Source organism: Pieris brassicae, chromosome 3, assembly GCF_905147105.1.
Source record: "Pieris brassicae chromosome 3, ilPieBrab1.1, whole genome shotgun sequence".
NCBI lineage: Eukaryota > Metazoa > Arthropoda > Insecta > Lepidoptera > Pieridae > Pieris > Pieris brassicae.
This window is the reverse complement of record NC_059667.1, coordinates 10,851,800-10,869,959: the sequence shown is the minus strand read 5'-3', so window position 1 is coordinate 10,869,959 and position 18,160 is coordinate 10,851,800. Positions and strand designations below refer to the sequence as shown.

General features: G+C 38.7%; 2 protein-coding genes across 4 annotated transcripts; one reads left to right on the top strand and one right to left on the bottom strand.

The window, feature by feature from the left end:
* Window positions 1–4,892, bottom strand: LOC123707181. Of its 2 annotated transcripts, none has more exons than XM_045657022.1 (7): window positions 4,690–4,892; window positions 4,547–4,618; window positions 3,945–4,075; window positions 3,503–3,610; window positions 3,042–3,188; window positions 2,392–2,969; window positions 1–2,318 (listed from the first exon to the last, which is right to left on the bottom strand). In XM_045657022.1, exons 1-7 carry the CDS (start codon window positions 4,744–4,746, stop codon window positions 490–492), a joined length of 2,922 nt encoding a protein of 973 aa, XP_045512978.1. In that variant the 5' UTR covers window positions 4,747–4,892; the 3' UTR covers window positions 1–489. The 2 variants fall into 2 exon arrangements, with proteins under 2 accessions (XP_045512978.1, XP_045512979.1); XM_045657023.1 differs by having other exon boundaries at window positions 3,945–4,063.
* Window positions 4,893–7,469: 2,577 nt separating this feature from the next.
* Window positions 7,470–17,820, top strand: LOC123707174 (dual specificity protein phosphatase Mpk3). 2 transcript variants are annotated; one of them, XM_045657012.1, is made up of 6 exons: window positions 7,470–8,149; window positions 13,009–13,099; window positions 15,854–16,028; window positions 16,105–16,240; window positions 16,321–16,556; window positions 16,639–17,820. In XM_045657012.1, the coding sequence occupies exons 1-6, from the start codon at window positions 7,780–7,782 to the stop codon at window positions 16,762–16,764; spliced, it is 1,134 nt and encodes a 377-aa protein (XP_045512968.1). In that variant the 5' UTR covers window positions 7,470–7,779; the 3' UTR covers window positions 16,765–17,820. The 2 variants fall into 2 exon arrangements, with proteins under 2 accessions (XP_045512968.1, XP_045512969.1); XM_045657013.1 differs by having other exon boundaries at window positions 7,471–8,149; window positions 16,321–16,551.
* Window positions 17,821–18,160: the final 340 nt, after the last annotated feature.

Sequence of the window (18,160 nt, the reverse complement as noted above, 5' to 3'; positions counted from 1 at the left end):
TTATATTTTTATCATCATATATTAATATTTTCCACTATGTTACACAAACATTGAGAAGTAACTAAAAAGTGAAACTCGGAATAGTTTTAACCAATATAATGCTAAATAATAACAGAGTGCGCGATGGCATTCGTTAGCAGAATCGACATACCATTTTGACGATTAGCAGACTTGCTCAGATCATGCTCTTGATCCATTGATCCGGTTTTTGCGGATTTATTCCTATTAATGAATAGGAATAAATCCGCAAAAAGCTCAATTGTTATTTTTGTACCGTTACATCTACCCATGTAGATATTAGCGACATCCGTCACGATGGTAGAAAAGACAATACGGGGACATAATCGGTCGAGACAAGACGCGGTTCGCAAGATTTGTTATAGAAGAGTAGAGCCGAAGTCGACCCCGCGACGCCATCGATGTCGTCGTCGACGTTATATGTTGTCACGTCACCGATCCGACAGTCGGAACGGACGAACGACGACTCGGCTAGAGATTCTTTATTTTCCTTCGCCGTTTGACGAAAATCCTCACGTCGGGGACGTCTCCAGCCTCGTCCGGAACGGTATCTTTGACGGATCGACTCGCCGGAATGCACTTTTGATCTTTGAGGGGGGTAGATGTCGCCAGTGCCGTGAGAGGACGCGCGTTGTCAATAGAGACGTTTTTCGAAATGTCTCCGTCGATTTCGCCCTCAAGAAGCTTAGATTGAACTCCCGTCGAGATGATGACGACGTCTGGACTGTCCGTGGATATGGCTGGTTTTATGTTTTCGAACAAATTGGCCTTTTCTGGTCTTTGAGTAGTGAGTTGCAGCGAGCAAATGACTGTACCATTTGTTAAGTGTTCACCTGCGGTCACATTGACGTCGACACGCGTGTCCACAGTGCTTTCTTTAATGAGACCGGGACCTGGGTTTGGATCGTTTTCAACATGATCGACAGCATTCTGCGTATCGTTACAAATAGATGCAAATTTAATCTTCTGGCTCTCGGCGGCTGCTCCGCTTCGAATACCTAAATCCTCAGGCATTATCAGACTATTGCTGCTTTCTCCAAATAAGTCGCAAAACTTCCTATGACTATCCGGTGCGATGGTGTCGACCTGTATCTTTGTGTTTTTCAGAGAACTCTTGTCACATTCCTTAAATTTTGTTTCGCCTAGTTTCTTTTTTTTATGTTTTTTGTTACTAATATATCCTTTACTTTGTTTGTCACTCTTTTCTGGACATTGTCTACGTTTAGGCTCTTGGTATTTTTTAGGTTTTTCAAGTTTAGTGCTCGTATCAGTATAATCTTCGCTTCCTGGCTCGCTTTTAAGTTTACCGGGTAAATCGAGCGGGACCTTATGGATTTCAACGTTTACTTTAACTTTGTTAACAGATTTATTTTTGTCTGATACTTGATCCAATTCAACATTATAAGTTGAATTTTTGCCTAAATGGGATGTTTCCTTATTTGAAAGGCTTTTTTCTGCTTTATTGCTCTCCAACGAAAGAGCTGCGTTTTGAGAGATGATATCGATTGTACTTCCATTATTTTCATTTTGAAGAGATTTGAGCGAATCTTTAGACGGTATTTCTGTCTCAGGGAGATTCTTAAAATGGTTTTCTTGATCTACTGGAATTTTACTATCGAATTCTTCATTTTTATTTGTTATCATTTTATTTTCACCGGAATTAGATGAACTTTGAAATGTGAATGTATTTTTAACCGACTCGGTATTTTTAATTTTGATTATAGTGGTGTTATCGGCGGTGGACGATCTATCTGCATTATCGCTGCCTTCGTCACTTAACAGCAAGTCTCCTTCGACGGTTCCTAAACTGACAAGTTGGCGTGGCTCCGTGTCATTAATAAATGGCATTTTATTTTTACACGCATTTGTCAACACACTTGAAAAATCGTCATTGTTTGTGGAGTATTGTGGAAGTTTACTTGAGTGACTGCTATTCACTTGGGGGATTTCTGATGCTTTTGAACTGGTTTTAGTTAAACATCCGTTAGAATTTACTTTGGCGTTTGACGAATTGCGATCGTCTCGTGTTTGATTTAAGGAGGTAGACAAACCAATACTATTAATTTCTGAATAAGTTTGCAGATTATCTTGAAGACATTGAACCGAAGGCGGTTTTTGCAGTAGCGCATCTGGAATAATTACTTTCGGAATACCCCAAAGTGACGGGTTAACTCTTTGTAAATAAATTTCACTAGTGGAGTTGCACTTCAAAACTTCTTTGCCGTTTTCGGCTCGTACAATATATTTCTTGCTAGTTATTCTGGGATCGGCCTGTGGTGTAGTAGCCGTGTGAATGATTTCTGCAAAAACAGTTTAATGTCTATAACTCGATAACATTAGCATAAATAAAAAATGCAAACTTGGCGCACATACCTTTAATCGATGAATGATCGGCATCACAGTACAAATAATCCGGCGATTGGCACGATCCGAAAGGGTCCTCGGGCTCCGTTAAAGCTGCACTGAAGCTTATTAGTTCTGAATCTCCGCAGATTTTTTCCGTACCAGCATATGTTCCATATGAATCGACGCGAATTTTTTTTTGACTTGGTTCTTCAGAATGTGGCAGTACCTTGTGTTTGAGAACAGGTTGTTCGATCTGATTGACTGGAATTCTATCCTGATGGGCCGAATGTTCTAAATCGTTGTACAGTTTTCGTATGTCGTGACTTTTATGTCGACTAAATCTATCGGCGGGTGGACTTCTGGATCTGTGACGCGAAATTCTTTGAGGACTGTTCCGTCTATGTCGCGCTTTTTCTCTCTGTCGATAGAGGTAATCGCTATGTCTATCGTTGTCGCTCCTGGTCGAGACGGACGCGTTGTGATATAATGGTTTGAATTCAATGGTGTCAGAGTTTTTACTTTTCTTGTCTAAGGCTTCATCGTCTCTTAGTCTTAGCTCCTTTGGTAAGTGAACGTGTTCTTCGTCACGTCTATTTTTAAATTGGCTAAAATTAATCGTGACTGTTAATCGAATATTTACCTATTCGGGATGATAAAATAATCATTGCATCCCTTACCTAGGAATTGTTTCCTTGAAATTTGGGATGTTTTTGGAGCAAGTCTTCTGTTTACTATCCAAAACATTTTCTTTTATATCCATTGTACACAGATGTCCTGATTTTCGTTTTCCAACCATTTTACAATGAATGTCCTCAGTTTTGGGCCTGTGAATATTTCAATATTCAAACCTTCCAATGTTCTATAGAGGTAGTATAGTATATTTAAAATTAGCTCAGTAGTTTTTAAGTTTTTTCAGTACAGACATATAAAAACAAAATATTACATTTATTTAAAACATTTATGAAGATATATTGCGTCCATGTGTATTGTTTAGCCTCAGAAGGCAGAGTGCATTTTATTAGCATGATCTGTCATTCTGTGGTAAAATATCCAATCCACCACCCTGGGTTTGATACCTGGCACATATATTTCCTATCTAGGGTAGTGCAAGATGAACAAAACTATTACTTAAATTTACCTGCTGTCAATATCAGTATTCTTAGACGTTGTCTTGTTATTATATGTTACTTTCCTAAAACATTGTCTTCCTTTATTTTGAAATGCTTGAATTACCATCATGTCTTTCCTAGAAATATAAACGTCATATAAACATGCTAACCTATAAAACACTATTTTATGACAAAATTTATAATTTAATTCATTAAATAAAATCTAGTTATAAACACAAATGTATGTATGTATTCCATATTCAAACTATCAAGTAAAGAAGTTTTTCTTAATTCCAAACAAGGGTACATACAGATCGGGTTGATACAGAGAGTATCACAAAATTTTGATTGAAGCAAATTGGTTATTATTCTTATACACTATACACACACAAACTTGTGCAGTCATATTCATAACAAATTAAATCTTAAATTAATTAAATCTACAAAATTAGTTATTTGAGCAATACTCACTCCAAATTTAACTGTGTGATCATATTTGTCTTTCTCTCTATTTCTGCTCTAGCAGTTTTCAGCAGCGATGAATAATTAAGTTCTAATTTTTTATATTCAGAACTAAGGTTTTCAAAATCCTGAAAAATGTTCTACAAATACAATGCATTGGCACTGCTATTCAGAGCTTTTGAACACCTTTTTAAGAACAATCTACTTTAAACATAACAAGCACACAAAACATAAACAAAGTAAAATAAAACTAAATATAACCAAAACAGGATATACTAGTACACTCACTATGGACACTCACAAGCCTTGTTCACTGATTTTCAGTGAGTGCATTAAATACAACTGAAGATATTGCAATATGCAGTAGTATTCAATGAAACTATACTTATTATTTCTGTGTGCCTTTTGGCAATTGCCTCCTCCAATGAATTGTAAACCTAAATGCACCCTGGCCCGAGAAGAAAAACTTAAAAAGTTCCTTTGCTTTTTTGAGTTATTACATTAGTTGATGTGGAAATATTGAGGAATTGTGTGTAGAGCTTGAGAATATTAAAGTTCATTATGTAGGTAAAAATTATTTAAACACTATATGTAACATTCTAATAACTTACAATTTGTAGTTGATTTATAGTGCTGGAATATTGTTCAAGTTTCTTCTTCAATTCACTATTTTCATTTTTAAGCTGCAAGAAAATAAAAAAATATTAATCTAAGGTTTCATTTTGGCGCTTAATTTTGTCAATGTCCGACATACGTCTTCAATTATGTTGGCTTCTTCATAATTCTCCAAATCATCATATATGTTTTCCATCGTGATGTGCGAATTCTAAAATATCTTATCTAAATTTCACACATTAGAATTAGTTTATATTGTCGCTTATCATTATTTCATTAGTGAACAAATCTTAAATTACATTATTCAAGTATTCTTTGTAAATGCGGGGGCTTGAGACAACTGACAAAGTTGACAGTTGACTTGACTATTCGACAGGCTCGACGCACTAGCCACTAACGCTAAGAAAATTTAAACGAAAGTTGTCACGTGACAAAGCGTGAGCTGATGTTATTGCTATAAATTCGTTTAATATTAGTCGTCACGACGATTGAAAATTATTTTGTCTCAGGCCCCAGATCACAGATTAAGTAGGGAATAGTCGAGTGTGATGCCTAATTATTGGGACCATGGGATGGCTTGAACGTTGAGTTACGACGAGGTGGAACTTTTCCTGACACTGAGTGAGAGCACCAGAGTTATCCCTGCCAAAGAGAGCTGCCACGCTCTTCTCGGAATTTATTTCAATGCCCCATTAAAAGTCTAAGTCAAATATAAAATGATTTATTCATATAGGTAATACAATGTAAACTTATGAACGTCAAAAAAGAAATACATAATAAATACTTCTAATTTTACATTTATTGCCAGTTCTCAAATCAAGTGCGTAGAACGAAAGAGAAGAACTAGCAATAAACTTTTCACCACTCTTTTAATCGCTAAGTTTTTTGTTTTACACAATGTTTGTAAGAAGCAGCAACCATTACACCATGTTCCACATGTCATCAGCAGGAGGCATGGTGAATTAGGAGCACGCACTTACATTTTCGTGGGAACCACACGCAAATACATAGTCGAAATAACTAAAATCACCGCATACACGAATTCAAGTACGACCAGTCACCACCCGGTAGCACCCGTTAAGGAGTATCACGCATAGCCAGCCATCGGCCCCCTCGCCATATTTTAGGGAGAAAGACAACCCAACGCATGGACGCCGCCACAAGCAATGACATATTTTAAGCGAGCATGACGATCCTTGAAATGTAAACTTGGCTACATAAGAAAATAATAATTATACTTAAATAATTTGATACCACATGGAGCACGCTTTGTTCCCACTTTACATTAAAACAGTCGTGGATGTTGATGATCGCCCCAGAGTCTGGAAATGCAGCCGAGAGATTCAGTCGCGTTACCTGTTTAACTGGAGCAAAACCAGTCCAAGCACTAGGATCGTTTAAATATTAATTTGTATTATAATAGGCCTAAGCAATTAGCTTTACTTTAACGTACGATTTGAATGTGAACACTTGTATCTCACTAGGCAATTGCAGCTGCATTACCCCATAAAATATCACCACAGGACATAATACTATGAACATAGCTGAAATAAACGAGCTTTGCTGTATTGTTGTCCGTAAGGTTGCGTATGTTTTTTAATGCAAACACTGCAGAACTTTGCTTATTTGAAACACTTTCTAAGTGTAGGCCCCACTGGAGTTTACTATCTAAAGTAATTCCCTAGAACACCGCATTATCAACAAAGTCTTTTCTCATTTTTTGTTATTATTTGATCATTACTATTTATTTATTTTTTAGTTTTTTAGTAGTTTAGCACACCAATTTAATACTTTTCGTTTAGCTTAATATTATTTGTATTAAACCAGTGAATTACACTGGAGATGGCACTGTTCACATTTACTAGTGATGGATTACGTCGTTTCACTTTAAATTAAAGCGTTATGCCATCAGCAAACTACTCGTACTATATCGTAAAGCTCCTTTACAAGAAATGGGAAGAATTTATAAAGTATGGAGCCTAGCGGTACACTCATTATAACAGACGTTCCGCGTGATGTCGTTCCATTTTCATTTACCTTTTGAGTTCTATCGCTAAGGTATGATTCCATAAGTTTTAGTTTATTAAGCACTTTATCGCCAGTGTTGAAGTTTTTTGATAAGAATTTCATGATGGACACAATTAAAAAGGGTTTGATAAATCTTAATGGCATCATAAGAATTTTCACAAGCATTTAAAATCTTGGAAATTAATTTAATACCAGTATCAGCTGTAGAACGACCTCTTGTAAAACCATACTGCTGGCATAAGTTTATTATTATTACCGGTGCCAGTCGCCTAAAGTCGTGGTTGCGGTTTGGAGTCTGGCTACGATGACACCACTGTCTTATGGATGGTACAGAGAACGGTATCATCAGCATATCTAGTTAAAAGCATAAATAATTTAACACAGACAGACAGATTAAGGATTATCTTAGAAACCAAAAATTATTTCAGCCACATATTCATAGCTATGCCGAGCTATAAATATGTGGCTGAAATAATTATAATATAAGTATATCTATAAATCTACGTCCTAGTTTGATTTCCAAACATCTTCCTTTTTGCATGAGTTGTAAATGTTTTGTAATTTAAAAAAAAAAACACCTTATATGGTATAATTTTTTATTGATAATAAATGTCGATAAAGTACGATACTAGTCCTCAAAAAAATTAAACACATTCAACACTGTTTATAAGCTTCTTATAATGTATTATTTAGTAAGTGCGTAGCGTTAGAGTGTCACAAGACAGTCAACTGTCACAAAGTAATTATGTGTGACTAAAGTTAAAACTATTGCCAAAAAAAAAAAAAAATTATATCTGTTATACATTTTAAATTATATGTGACTATGGTTCTTCTTTTACCTGTGGCGTCTTTTATCTATGGCCTAACGCGCATTTGTAAAACAAATCTTTCTCATTTTGCATTTTACCTAGGTGCATGTAGTCAATGCCCAGTAAGCAGCCAGATAGGCGTCTGAATGTAGTGTTCTACGCATGTGATGATTTAATGACAATTTTTTTATATATAATAGATAATTATTAATTTGGTGATTGTTTATGATTATATGATTGTGTTTTGCATATTTTCTTTGTAACAATTAGTTTATTTCTCAAAACGAAATGTTTACAAATACTTACAAATACTACATTTGACTTGTGTAAGACTTAATTTGTGCAACGGGCTTCTATAAATTATTGCCTATATATCGGTTCCTTAAGAGTTCATGATGCCGACGGACTCTGAATGCGAGTGTGACTTAGTGACTAAGGAGTGGCTGCTAGCAAAGTTGCGATCGGACGAGAGAGACACTATCCTGATTGATTGCCGTGGATCTAATGAGTATGCAGTGTCGCATATACGATCAGCAGTAAATTTCTCGATACCTAGTATAATGTTAAGGAGATTAGCTGCTGGAAAGATAGAGTTGGCTTCGACCGTTCAGTGCAAGGAATTAAAGGCGCGAATTACACATTGTTGTTCGAGAGGAACTTTTGTGCTGTACAGTGATGGAGCAACTCGGGAACCTGACTCGGTCCATGGCATCTTGCTGAAGCGACTTAAACAAGATGGAGTGCAAGTTGTGTGCCTAGAAGGTATGACTTTTATTATTTTGGATAATATTATATGCCCTTATGTTACTATGGAAATCGTGTAAATTTTTTTTTTTTTATATTTTATGAAGTACCTCTATCTGTTCCTAATATTAAGGTTCACTGGCTGAATTTATATTCACGCACATTCACAAATACACAAACAATTTCCTTTAATTTGTCTTCTCTGTCAAGAAGTAAAATATATATCTTCTGCACACTTTCAACGATTACATTAGCTTTGCTAAAGGTTTTTAATGCCTATCATCTTGAATCAAAACAAAAAAACATCAATTGTCATCATCCATTTAACTGATTGACTGTTAACTTACAGAGTGAAATGTAGCAGGGACCTGTTATAGAGAGAGAAATATTCATATTGTGTATTAAGATTTTTTGATGATTATAAGGTAACCTGAAAATTAATTTAGGCTTTGAGATTTTAAAGTTCAGGAATAGCATATGAATATTTATGATTCTAGTAAGCCAATAGTAATGCATTGAACTGATTTATATGTATATAAACATGTGACCTAGGCTTCTTATGTAGTGAAAACTGTATTTCTATGACCATAACATCACCATCACAACCTGACAGTTAATTATTTTCCTCTGCAGTTTAGTATAAATTAAACATTTGGAAACAATTATTCTTACAACCACCACTATTATTATGATGCCATGTTTGTGGCACCTTAATAATTGTGCCAATAAAATATACTATGCAGTGAAGTTAAATAAATTATAAAAGAAACCTTTATGCAGAAGACAAATACAGAATAAAATACTTTTATTCGCTCCTAGAAATGGTAGTTAACAACTACCTCATTAGGTTGGTTATTGCAAATATATTTGTTATTATCTGTATTTACTTCTGGCACATGCTTCATGCGGATTATAAAGCCAAAAGTAGCCAATGGTGGTGTTACCAGAAAGTGGTCTGCTCATACACAACTATAGAGATATAAAGATTTGACTTAAAAAATGGTTGTAAACTAATGTTTGTTGGGAATATAATATATTAGTAATGTTGATGATTGCCATCAATCAACTGTGAATTTTAGTGTTCATATTTACATTAAGGAATAGGTTAAATCTACCAAAATCAGCGGAACACACTGTGTACAAGATTTAATACATTTTCTTAAAAATGATGTCACTCTAATGTTCCTTACCAATTTTGTGAGAAGGCTAAGAGTAAAGCCCACCGACCATATAAAATAATAAAGAGACTCGGAATTTTATCTATGATAAATAAATAAATAATCAAATGATTTGTACATACTAATATACAACATGAGCAGACTGAGTTCGAGACTTAATTTGTGAAGCCAGGGAGCCAGGAGATGTCACTTAAATAAAAAAGTTCACTGCAGTCAAAACAGTATTCCAGTACAATTATTATTTAATTTCACCAGAAAATATATAATGTTAACTTCAAACTGACTAAATAGTAAAGTTAGATAATCCCAACTTGTAGCATGAAATAAGCATTCTCATTTAATTGTTGAATATAATTAATATAATAACACCTGGAGTTAAATTGATTAGCAAATGCATTAAATATTAAATGGCTGATTGACCTGACTTTTAAAAAGTGCAGAAATTCTTAAGTAGCGGTTTTTAACATGACGCTAGGCTTAATAATAATAGTGGAGGTCTATTACTATTATCTAAGGAGCATCCGCCGCCCGTCTGCCAAACGTGGGAGAGGAAGTCTGCTACTTATTGTGCTCCACAATGCGAGACGATAGATTATGATCGCCGTTCTAGCTCGAACACGTTCACGTTTCCGACCATTACATTTTATGCTGTTATGAATAATAATCCTATATTTTATGTCGAATTATTATTTGAAAATAATAAATTTATATCGAAATTGTATTTAAATGTGAGCATTAATTCTGCATAAAAGTAATCCCGTGGTAGCATGGCACAGATACCGATCTCGTGGTAGTGGAAAGTCTACTAAGCCGGACTATATTTTTGTTATCAAAAAAGTTTTCATTTACTAAGTTTTTAATTACTTCCTTTTAGATTATTAGATACACACCTACATTCATAATCTAATCAATATTCAATATAGAGTGTTTACTAAAATAAATCAAATACATATTTTAAATTCGTAATATCATTTACGTAGAATGTCGGACATTAGTAAATTTAAAAATATGCTACAGTTATTGATAAATTCTTGATTTCAAGTAGGTAATAAAAGATTTTTTTTTAATCAGTCCAATCAAGCTAAAAATTTAGTTTGATTATTATAAATTGTTAGAAATGAAGAAAAAAATTAAAAATGCAAAACTCTCTTATATAATATTAGAGGAGAGATTTATTTGTAGGAGTTTAGTGACTTAGAATTTACCTTTACACAACATTTGACGTAAGTAGTTTTGTTTTGTGGCAGCAAAAGAATTTAATGTTTTGGAGTTCTAACTCGGTATAGGCCAACATACATTGCCCATGGGTAAAACATTATTTTTTAAATATTGATACGTTGTATGATATTGTACAACATCTTGTTAATGCCCGCCTTCCACCGCGAGCGGAACGACCCATTACGGCCTCCGCTACCCTCGTTACGATGATTTCCATACATGCCGTCTCCGCTTTGATGGAAGAACACGGTGGTTTTCACGGCGCACGCGATGACAGTTTTTTTATAGATATTTTTTTAACACATTGGGTTATTTTATACAAAACGCAAATATTTCCTCTTTATAATATTAGCAAAGATAACACACATAATAACGAACACAAAAAATTAAATCTATAATAGGTAATGATCTGTTGGGCGTCGTTCATCTTCAAAGCGATATTGGATGCCGACTGGTGGATGAGGCCACTAGAGCAATATTCGTTGATACGGTTATCTGTGGCGCCACGTCTATTATCATTTGAAAACTGAGCAGACTCTTAATTGGACCTATATTCTTAGAAACGTCTAAAACCTATTTATCAATATCCATCTAAGCATACATACAATAAAGCTGTTCATCAAGATTCAACATAGTGCCTATTTATAGAAAATCAATATTAAGAGAAAATTAGTTATCCGTTATCTTATTATATTATCCGTTATATTATTATGCGGTCATCCTTACTTCTCCCCTAAACTACACACTGGTTGTGGTCGCCTTTTGCGTCACGTTACTATTGAGAATGAGCCTTAGTAAGCATTTTTGCCGGTTTACTCTTGCGCTCTCTCAACACCATCGTTTATTTTTGTTTCAATGTAACATCCTAAATGTTCAAGGCATCGTTTCTTAGAAGCCGATCCGGGCGAATGACGTCAATGTTACGAAGCTTGTTTAATAAATTTCTATTTTTATCTGAACATTGTTCCCTTTAAGGGTTGACTCTCGAGAAACTGGTAACTTAGGCGGCTTGCGTAAATAGCGACATACCCGTTTCCCAAGTTTAATAAGATAACTTAAAATGCCTCAAAACGCGAAAGAAAAATTCCTGAACGTCGTTTTTATTTGTCTCTTTAATAATAATAGTTGCTTATATTATAGTTATATTGTGGATTAAGCGCAAAACACAAGGTTGTATAGGAGGGGGTTCCAAGGCTTCGGCTCGACGCCCACCCGCCCACTACCACGCCGTCTTTCTCGTTTAATGTGTTATGATATACATATTATTATAGTAAGGAATTAGGAGAAATATTTTTTTCGAGGCGTGCTTAAGCGAAGGTACACTTGACAAATATTGATCTAAATACTTGTTTTTAAAGAATTATTTGCAATCAATATGAGTGACACGATATTAGGTCACCTAATACCGTGAACGGCGGGTGTTTTCCATCACGGCTCCATTTAGCCGTTGGTTCGCTTCCGCGATATAATTGTGGACGTACGTCGAAATTGATTTCCTGTTTTCCACAAATTCTATTTGAGAATGTCGATGTTATTTAAAATTTGATACGAACCAAACGTGAAGTTCGTTCAACGTGGGCGCAAAGTAAGTAGTGGGTGATATAAACGGAGTCCTTGGCGGGAGGACACCGCCCGGGAATACGTTTGGGCGTGGAGGGGGCTTACGGCGTTCATTGAGCGCGGCAGATGAATGGGACATGGTGAGTCACGCGATCGATGAAAGAGTCCCGCGCCTGCGCTCGCCGCTCTCCACACCGTGGCGACTGATGAATTAGACTCTCGCTCCCTTCATAATTCTTCTGACCCGAGCGTATTACATTTCCCGCATCAATGTAATACGCACACAAAAGATGTACATATAAGGACCAGACTCATATCATCGTCTGTATCGTTGAATTATCTTTCTGTTTATTCTAAATTTATAGGTTGAACACTGGGCTCACTATGTTCGCATCACCTCAACACCTTACCGTAGGTACCTTATAAAGCAATATTTACTATTATAACAATGTAAATATTTAAAAAAAATCAAGATCGTCAAACAATTGTTATCTATTTGCCATTAAGCTAAACTCATCATTTTTCGGGAAATATAAGTCAATTTTTATTGCTCAACGGATCAATTTAACTGCCACACTCTATATCGGAACTATAAAAGAACGATGCGTATTCCTGTGTACTAAATTGACTTTTGTTATAAGTTTATAAAATCAAACAATCCAAAATTGTACAACGCTTCAGGCGTAGGGATATGGTAAGATGACACTGCCCTATGATAGAACATATCTATGAGAAATGGAGTACAAGGCGTCGGATGTGCCCCGACGCACCGGACGCGGCCTGTCGTTAGTTTGGACGTGACCGAGATATAAAATGTTATTTAACTTTCTTGCGAGGAAGTTCGCAGCAGTCCTAAAATTTCGTGTGGAGCAGATGTGACTTTCTCCGTCACATCATAATAAAGTGAAACGTTATTTGCAGGTGACTTCGCGGAGTTCCATCGGACATATCCCGAGTGGTGCAGCGAAGCGGGCGGTCAGCATCTACCTCACTTGCCACTCATGGGACTGCGGTTAGTAACAATTAAAGGCAGGCATACATAGGGGAAAGGCGGTGACTTCATGGGAAAGCGATTTCTACGCGTGGGAGTCGGCATTCAGTTCATATTGGAAAAGCGCGATACAAACATTCATAAAAGGCAAAATAAACATAGGTTCAGAACGAACTAACTATATATGAATATAGTTAAGCGGTTAGGTGCAGTGTAGCGCGGCGTAATGCGTGGTAATAATAGTTCCTATTGACACTTGCACGTGTCGATTGATACTGGAAGGTGACTCGTAGATTACGTGGCTATGAAATATTCCATTCACAATTGTCGGCTCCGAGTAGTTTTTGTATTTACGCGTTACGTTATCGCTCGATTCTATTAATTAATATCTATTTATTGAGGCTAAATTATTCAATATAAAGTTGTTTTTGAACTTTCCTATATCGAAGAGCGATAAATGAAAGTGACTGGACAACATTACTAGAAGTATTAATTATATGGACTAGATAGTTTTTTTTTCTGTCGGTTCGCCTGAGGTTTGTGCCCCGGTTGAGGGCCGATGGCACATTGCAGTCGCCACTTGACATTAATAAAAGCGTATTTCTATTAGCTTACGTCGTTTAGAGCGTGGCCTCTCATTGAGTCAACTATTGCATTACGGCTACGCTCCATTCGTGCGCCTCGCGCGCTCACTTATCGCCGTTCACTATTTTCTAGGCTTTTACCTACAATATTAGAATCTTTCAAATCAATATATATTATTCGGGATCTTCCGAGCTTTGTCAACCACGTACGTTCATGGCTATAAATAGATATTTTTAAATTGATATTGCCTCCCACGATCGCTGTAAGGTGAGGCCTACACCGGGATTTTTCAATCTAATTTTTGTGACATTTCTTTCGATTTTGGAAGGATTTTGATAACTGTATAGTGGATTAGATTTGTTAGAGGTATCGTGGAACCGAAAATTCCTGGAGCAAATTATAATGGTCTAGGATAGGACTTTTCCAAGTCTTACGTTGTGTAATTAATTGTCTTATGCACGTGACAATTAATATGCCTGTCGAGGTTTATCAGTATCATTTAGAGTGCAATCGCACTATCATAGGTCGAAAACGCCCAAAAAGTAAGAACTATTAATTACGTAAAGTGAGAATGGTTGTAAAAAATGTAGTTGTTCCGCTCGCGGCATTGTTTATGTTTGTGCTCGGCTAATGTAGGTAAATCTGCTCAAGGCTGAACCGTGCAACTCATTCATTTGTCGTCGCTCGTCGTGAACGAGATAATAAAGGCGTCAAATTTATTTGGTAACGTAAATGATGTCATCGGTTATTTATCTGAACGTGAATGAGCCACGCAAACTAATTGTAATACCTAGGTTATAGGTATAGGTCCATCATTATCTAAACTTTCCTTTTAATAAAGGCAAAATGGGGCTGGGACTTGCTTTGGTATCGCTTGTATTGTACAATTCAATTTAATCTTTAGGGACACAGTGTTAGCCGCACACACACGCAATCAGAATAAATGCGACGAGAACTTTTTTGTCCGATTTCGCTCGTTAAAGCCCTGACAGGATGGAAACTAGTAAGTGAGGCATTAAAAAAGCCCTCGCAGGCGGTCATTGGCGTCGGGCGGGTCGGGCCACATTCCTGTGCGCTGGCGCACCGCACGCCTACACGTACCCCGCGCATTGCCAGTCCGACCGATAGCGACGGCGTTTTCCCGCTACCGCTCGGCCGGTTCGAGATGAACATCCAACTTGGTCGCTTTGGCGAGCCACTCGACATGTTATAGGACTCGCTCATTAATAACACGAGCGAGCTGTGTAGCGGCTTCCGGTACGCGCCCTGCCCCGCTCTAATGCAATGACCTAACAGTTTGCGAGCCTCTTAGCTCCGAAGTTCTCAGAGATGTATCTATACTTTGTACACTTCGTAGTCACTCAGTCTCTTACTTTCTATTGGAGTGAGAAATAAAAATAAAATAATAGTAGAACGTAAAGATTTCATTTCTGGTTTGTTGAACTCGTGCGACTGGCGCGAACCTATCGGTGTCGTCGTTGTTGCATTTAGCAAAATATTATTAATAAAAATGAGCACTGCTAATTAGAACAGTATTGCGCAGCAGTTCTCGACGAGCGAAACATTCAAGGAGTTGATGTGGGATGGATTCTATTGAACCGAAGCGGCGCGGCATTATTAAACAGGGCGCGTGGGCCCTGGCCTACGCCTACGCTCTGCCCACGCCGCACGCCCGATTGTTGCTTTTCATTGACATATCCATCGGATGCTCTCTAAACCGATGCCATCCTTATTGCGTTTATAATTATTCAAGGAAGCAAACAGTAACGAAGACTCCTGCAGACCTATTGCCTCTTCCTGCGATAGTACATTGCCGTTGTTGCAACAAATTGTTCAAAATAGACACATAAGTCAAACCGATTTTGCGATTGGTTTGCGCGATGTCGCTCTTTGATTGTTTTTAAAATGGCATAGTTACTGAATGGAGGCGAGACGAGGGAGAGGGTGATTTCGGAAAGGTATCGCGTGGGTGGAGACGCGTCGGCGGTGAGAGGGAGAAAGGCGTGGGCGGCCATTGATCCACGCGAGGGGCCGGGGTGCTGAATGGAGACCCTCCTCCCCCATTCAGCTACCTCCATCGATCGCCACCCGCTCCCATCGCTCCTCGCCCGAGCCCGAGGCCTTTGAGACTTTTGAGTAATTGTTAAATTTTATCGATTATCTACCATAGTAAAGGTCCTTCCGTCGCAGGTCGCTGCGCATCTCGGGTGCGGGATGCGACGAGGCGCTGTCTTCGGGATCGTCTTCGGAGTGCGAAGAAACGCACGTGCCGCAAGACTTCCCCGTCGAGATCCTGCCCAACCTATTCCTCGGAAATTCCGCCAACAGCGAGGATTGCGAGGCGCTCGCCCGCCACAACATTAAGGTACCCGGAGGCCCGAGGAAGGTTTTTTAATAGTCAATGTCATTAATTTACTAATATAATGTGCCCGGCATTGCAGTACGTGCTCAACGTGACCCCCGACCTGCCGAACACGTTCGAGCAGGGATGCGGCATCAGCTACCTCAAGATCCCCATCGCCGACCACTGGAGCCAAAATCTCTCTGTGCACTTCCCGCAGGCCATTCACTTCATCGGTGAGGAAAGGATCGGTCGCGGAATAAGGAAACTTACATTTATTTGGTTCGCTTTACAATTTCACTCGTTGAACACGCAGAAGAGGCGATGTCGGCCGGATGTGGCGTGCTGGTGCACTGCGTGGCCGGCGTGTCCCGCTCCGTGACCGTGACGCTGGCCTACCTCATGCAGCGGCACCGGCTGTCGCTGCGGGACGCCTTCGAGCTGGTGCGCTCGCGAAAGACGGACATCGCGCCCAACTTCCACTTCATGCGGCAACTGCACTCGCTGGAGCGGGACCTGGGCCTGCACGAGCGCTCCGCCCCTCTGAGTAAGGTCCGCGCTCGACACCCCCGCGACCCTCGCTCCGCTCCGGCCCCGCCGCCCTTCGGTCCGCCTACAGTCCGCGCTTGTGCAGGTGCTGGAGGAGACGGGCGCGCGTGAGCCCGCCGAGCGCTGCGGCTGCGTCGGCGCCGTCGGCGTCTCGCCCGACTCCGGCATCGAGTTCGACCGCTGGAGCGCCGCCCGCGACACTCCGCGCTGACCGTTCGCCCCCCGCTCCCCGCGCTCCCCGAGGGACGCCTGTCCTCCGTGAGGACGCCTCGTCGCTTTTGTATTTAGCCAAAGTCACTAGGTGACACCGTCTGTTGCGCGGGAAGACCCGAAGACGTTTGCCAATTTTCATGTAATCGTGCAACTCACGAAGCAAGGTTTTGTGTTTCTGTAATTTCTCTGAAGAGCCAAACCCGCAGCCAACGCAACAAAAATAAACAAAAGTAATTTTAAAAATATTCTATTTTGTGTAATTTTATTGAATTGCAGCGCATCCATCGCATCCGTCTTCCGTCCGGGCGATGACGAGTTCCGATGCATTGAAAAGATATATTTATGTTTAACGGAGTGCTTCTAACGGTTCTTCCACTGTTGTGCATGTTCCTCGAGCGACGGCCGCCGCTTAAAGGCCGCCGTTCGGTTCCGCCCTGTCTGTACTTCATCGGTTCGTCTCATTATTTTATTCGAGAGTATATTGACGAAGAAAGATCGAAAGTTTATTTTTTTACTCGTGTTCCTCTATTCGATGGTGGGAAATGCCACACCCATCGACTGTATTCTAGACAATTCTAGGTTTCGCTAGTGAACGTGTATTTTTGTATTCCGACGACTGCGTTTCCCGTTTAATATATTTTTGTATTACAAAGTTATACGTTATACGAGTCGGTTCGTCTGTTACGAGTGTAAGTAAGACAAGCTTTAACGTTAAGTATCTTAATAAAGTAGTAAATTGTTACAAATTGTAAATTTGTTATAGTTTAAGGAATATTATTGAGATTCAGCTTCCCATACTTTCCTCTCGAACGTCCGCGCGGACTAGATTTCATGATTGTTATTAGCGGAGGAGGAAGAAGCGGAGAGCGGACGTTCGAGCGTCCGGGCGACGCGATCTATCGGAGCTCAGTTGCACGTTGTTATTGAATTATATAAATTAGTGCACAAAGTCGCTCAGACCCGGCGTAGCTCGTGACGTCACAGGTGACGATATTCTTGTACCCGTGTATGAATATGAAATGTACAATTTAAAAATATATGTATAGTACGTTGACCCGAGAAGTTTGCTTTTTCTGTGGCGTCATTGCCGCCTGAAACCCTTGATATTTTTACCTCGGACGAAGTATTAAACCCTGGTGAAAAAGTTTTAATTAATTTATTTATTTTTAAAAGGCGCCACTCACGAGACACCTACGGACCGAAATTTAACAGCTTACACAGAAAACACGAAATACAAAAACACACAATAATCACATGTGTGCACAAATCATCAATGAGGAAAGAATACAATAACAATAAATGACAAATAAACTAGATTAAATCAAATATGCAATTTAAAAATGTATTAGATTTATTATTTTATTGTAATTGTTATTGGTGACGGAACAATGACT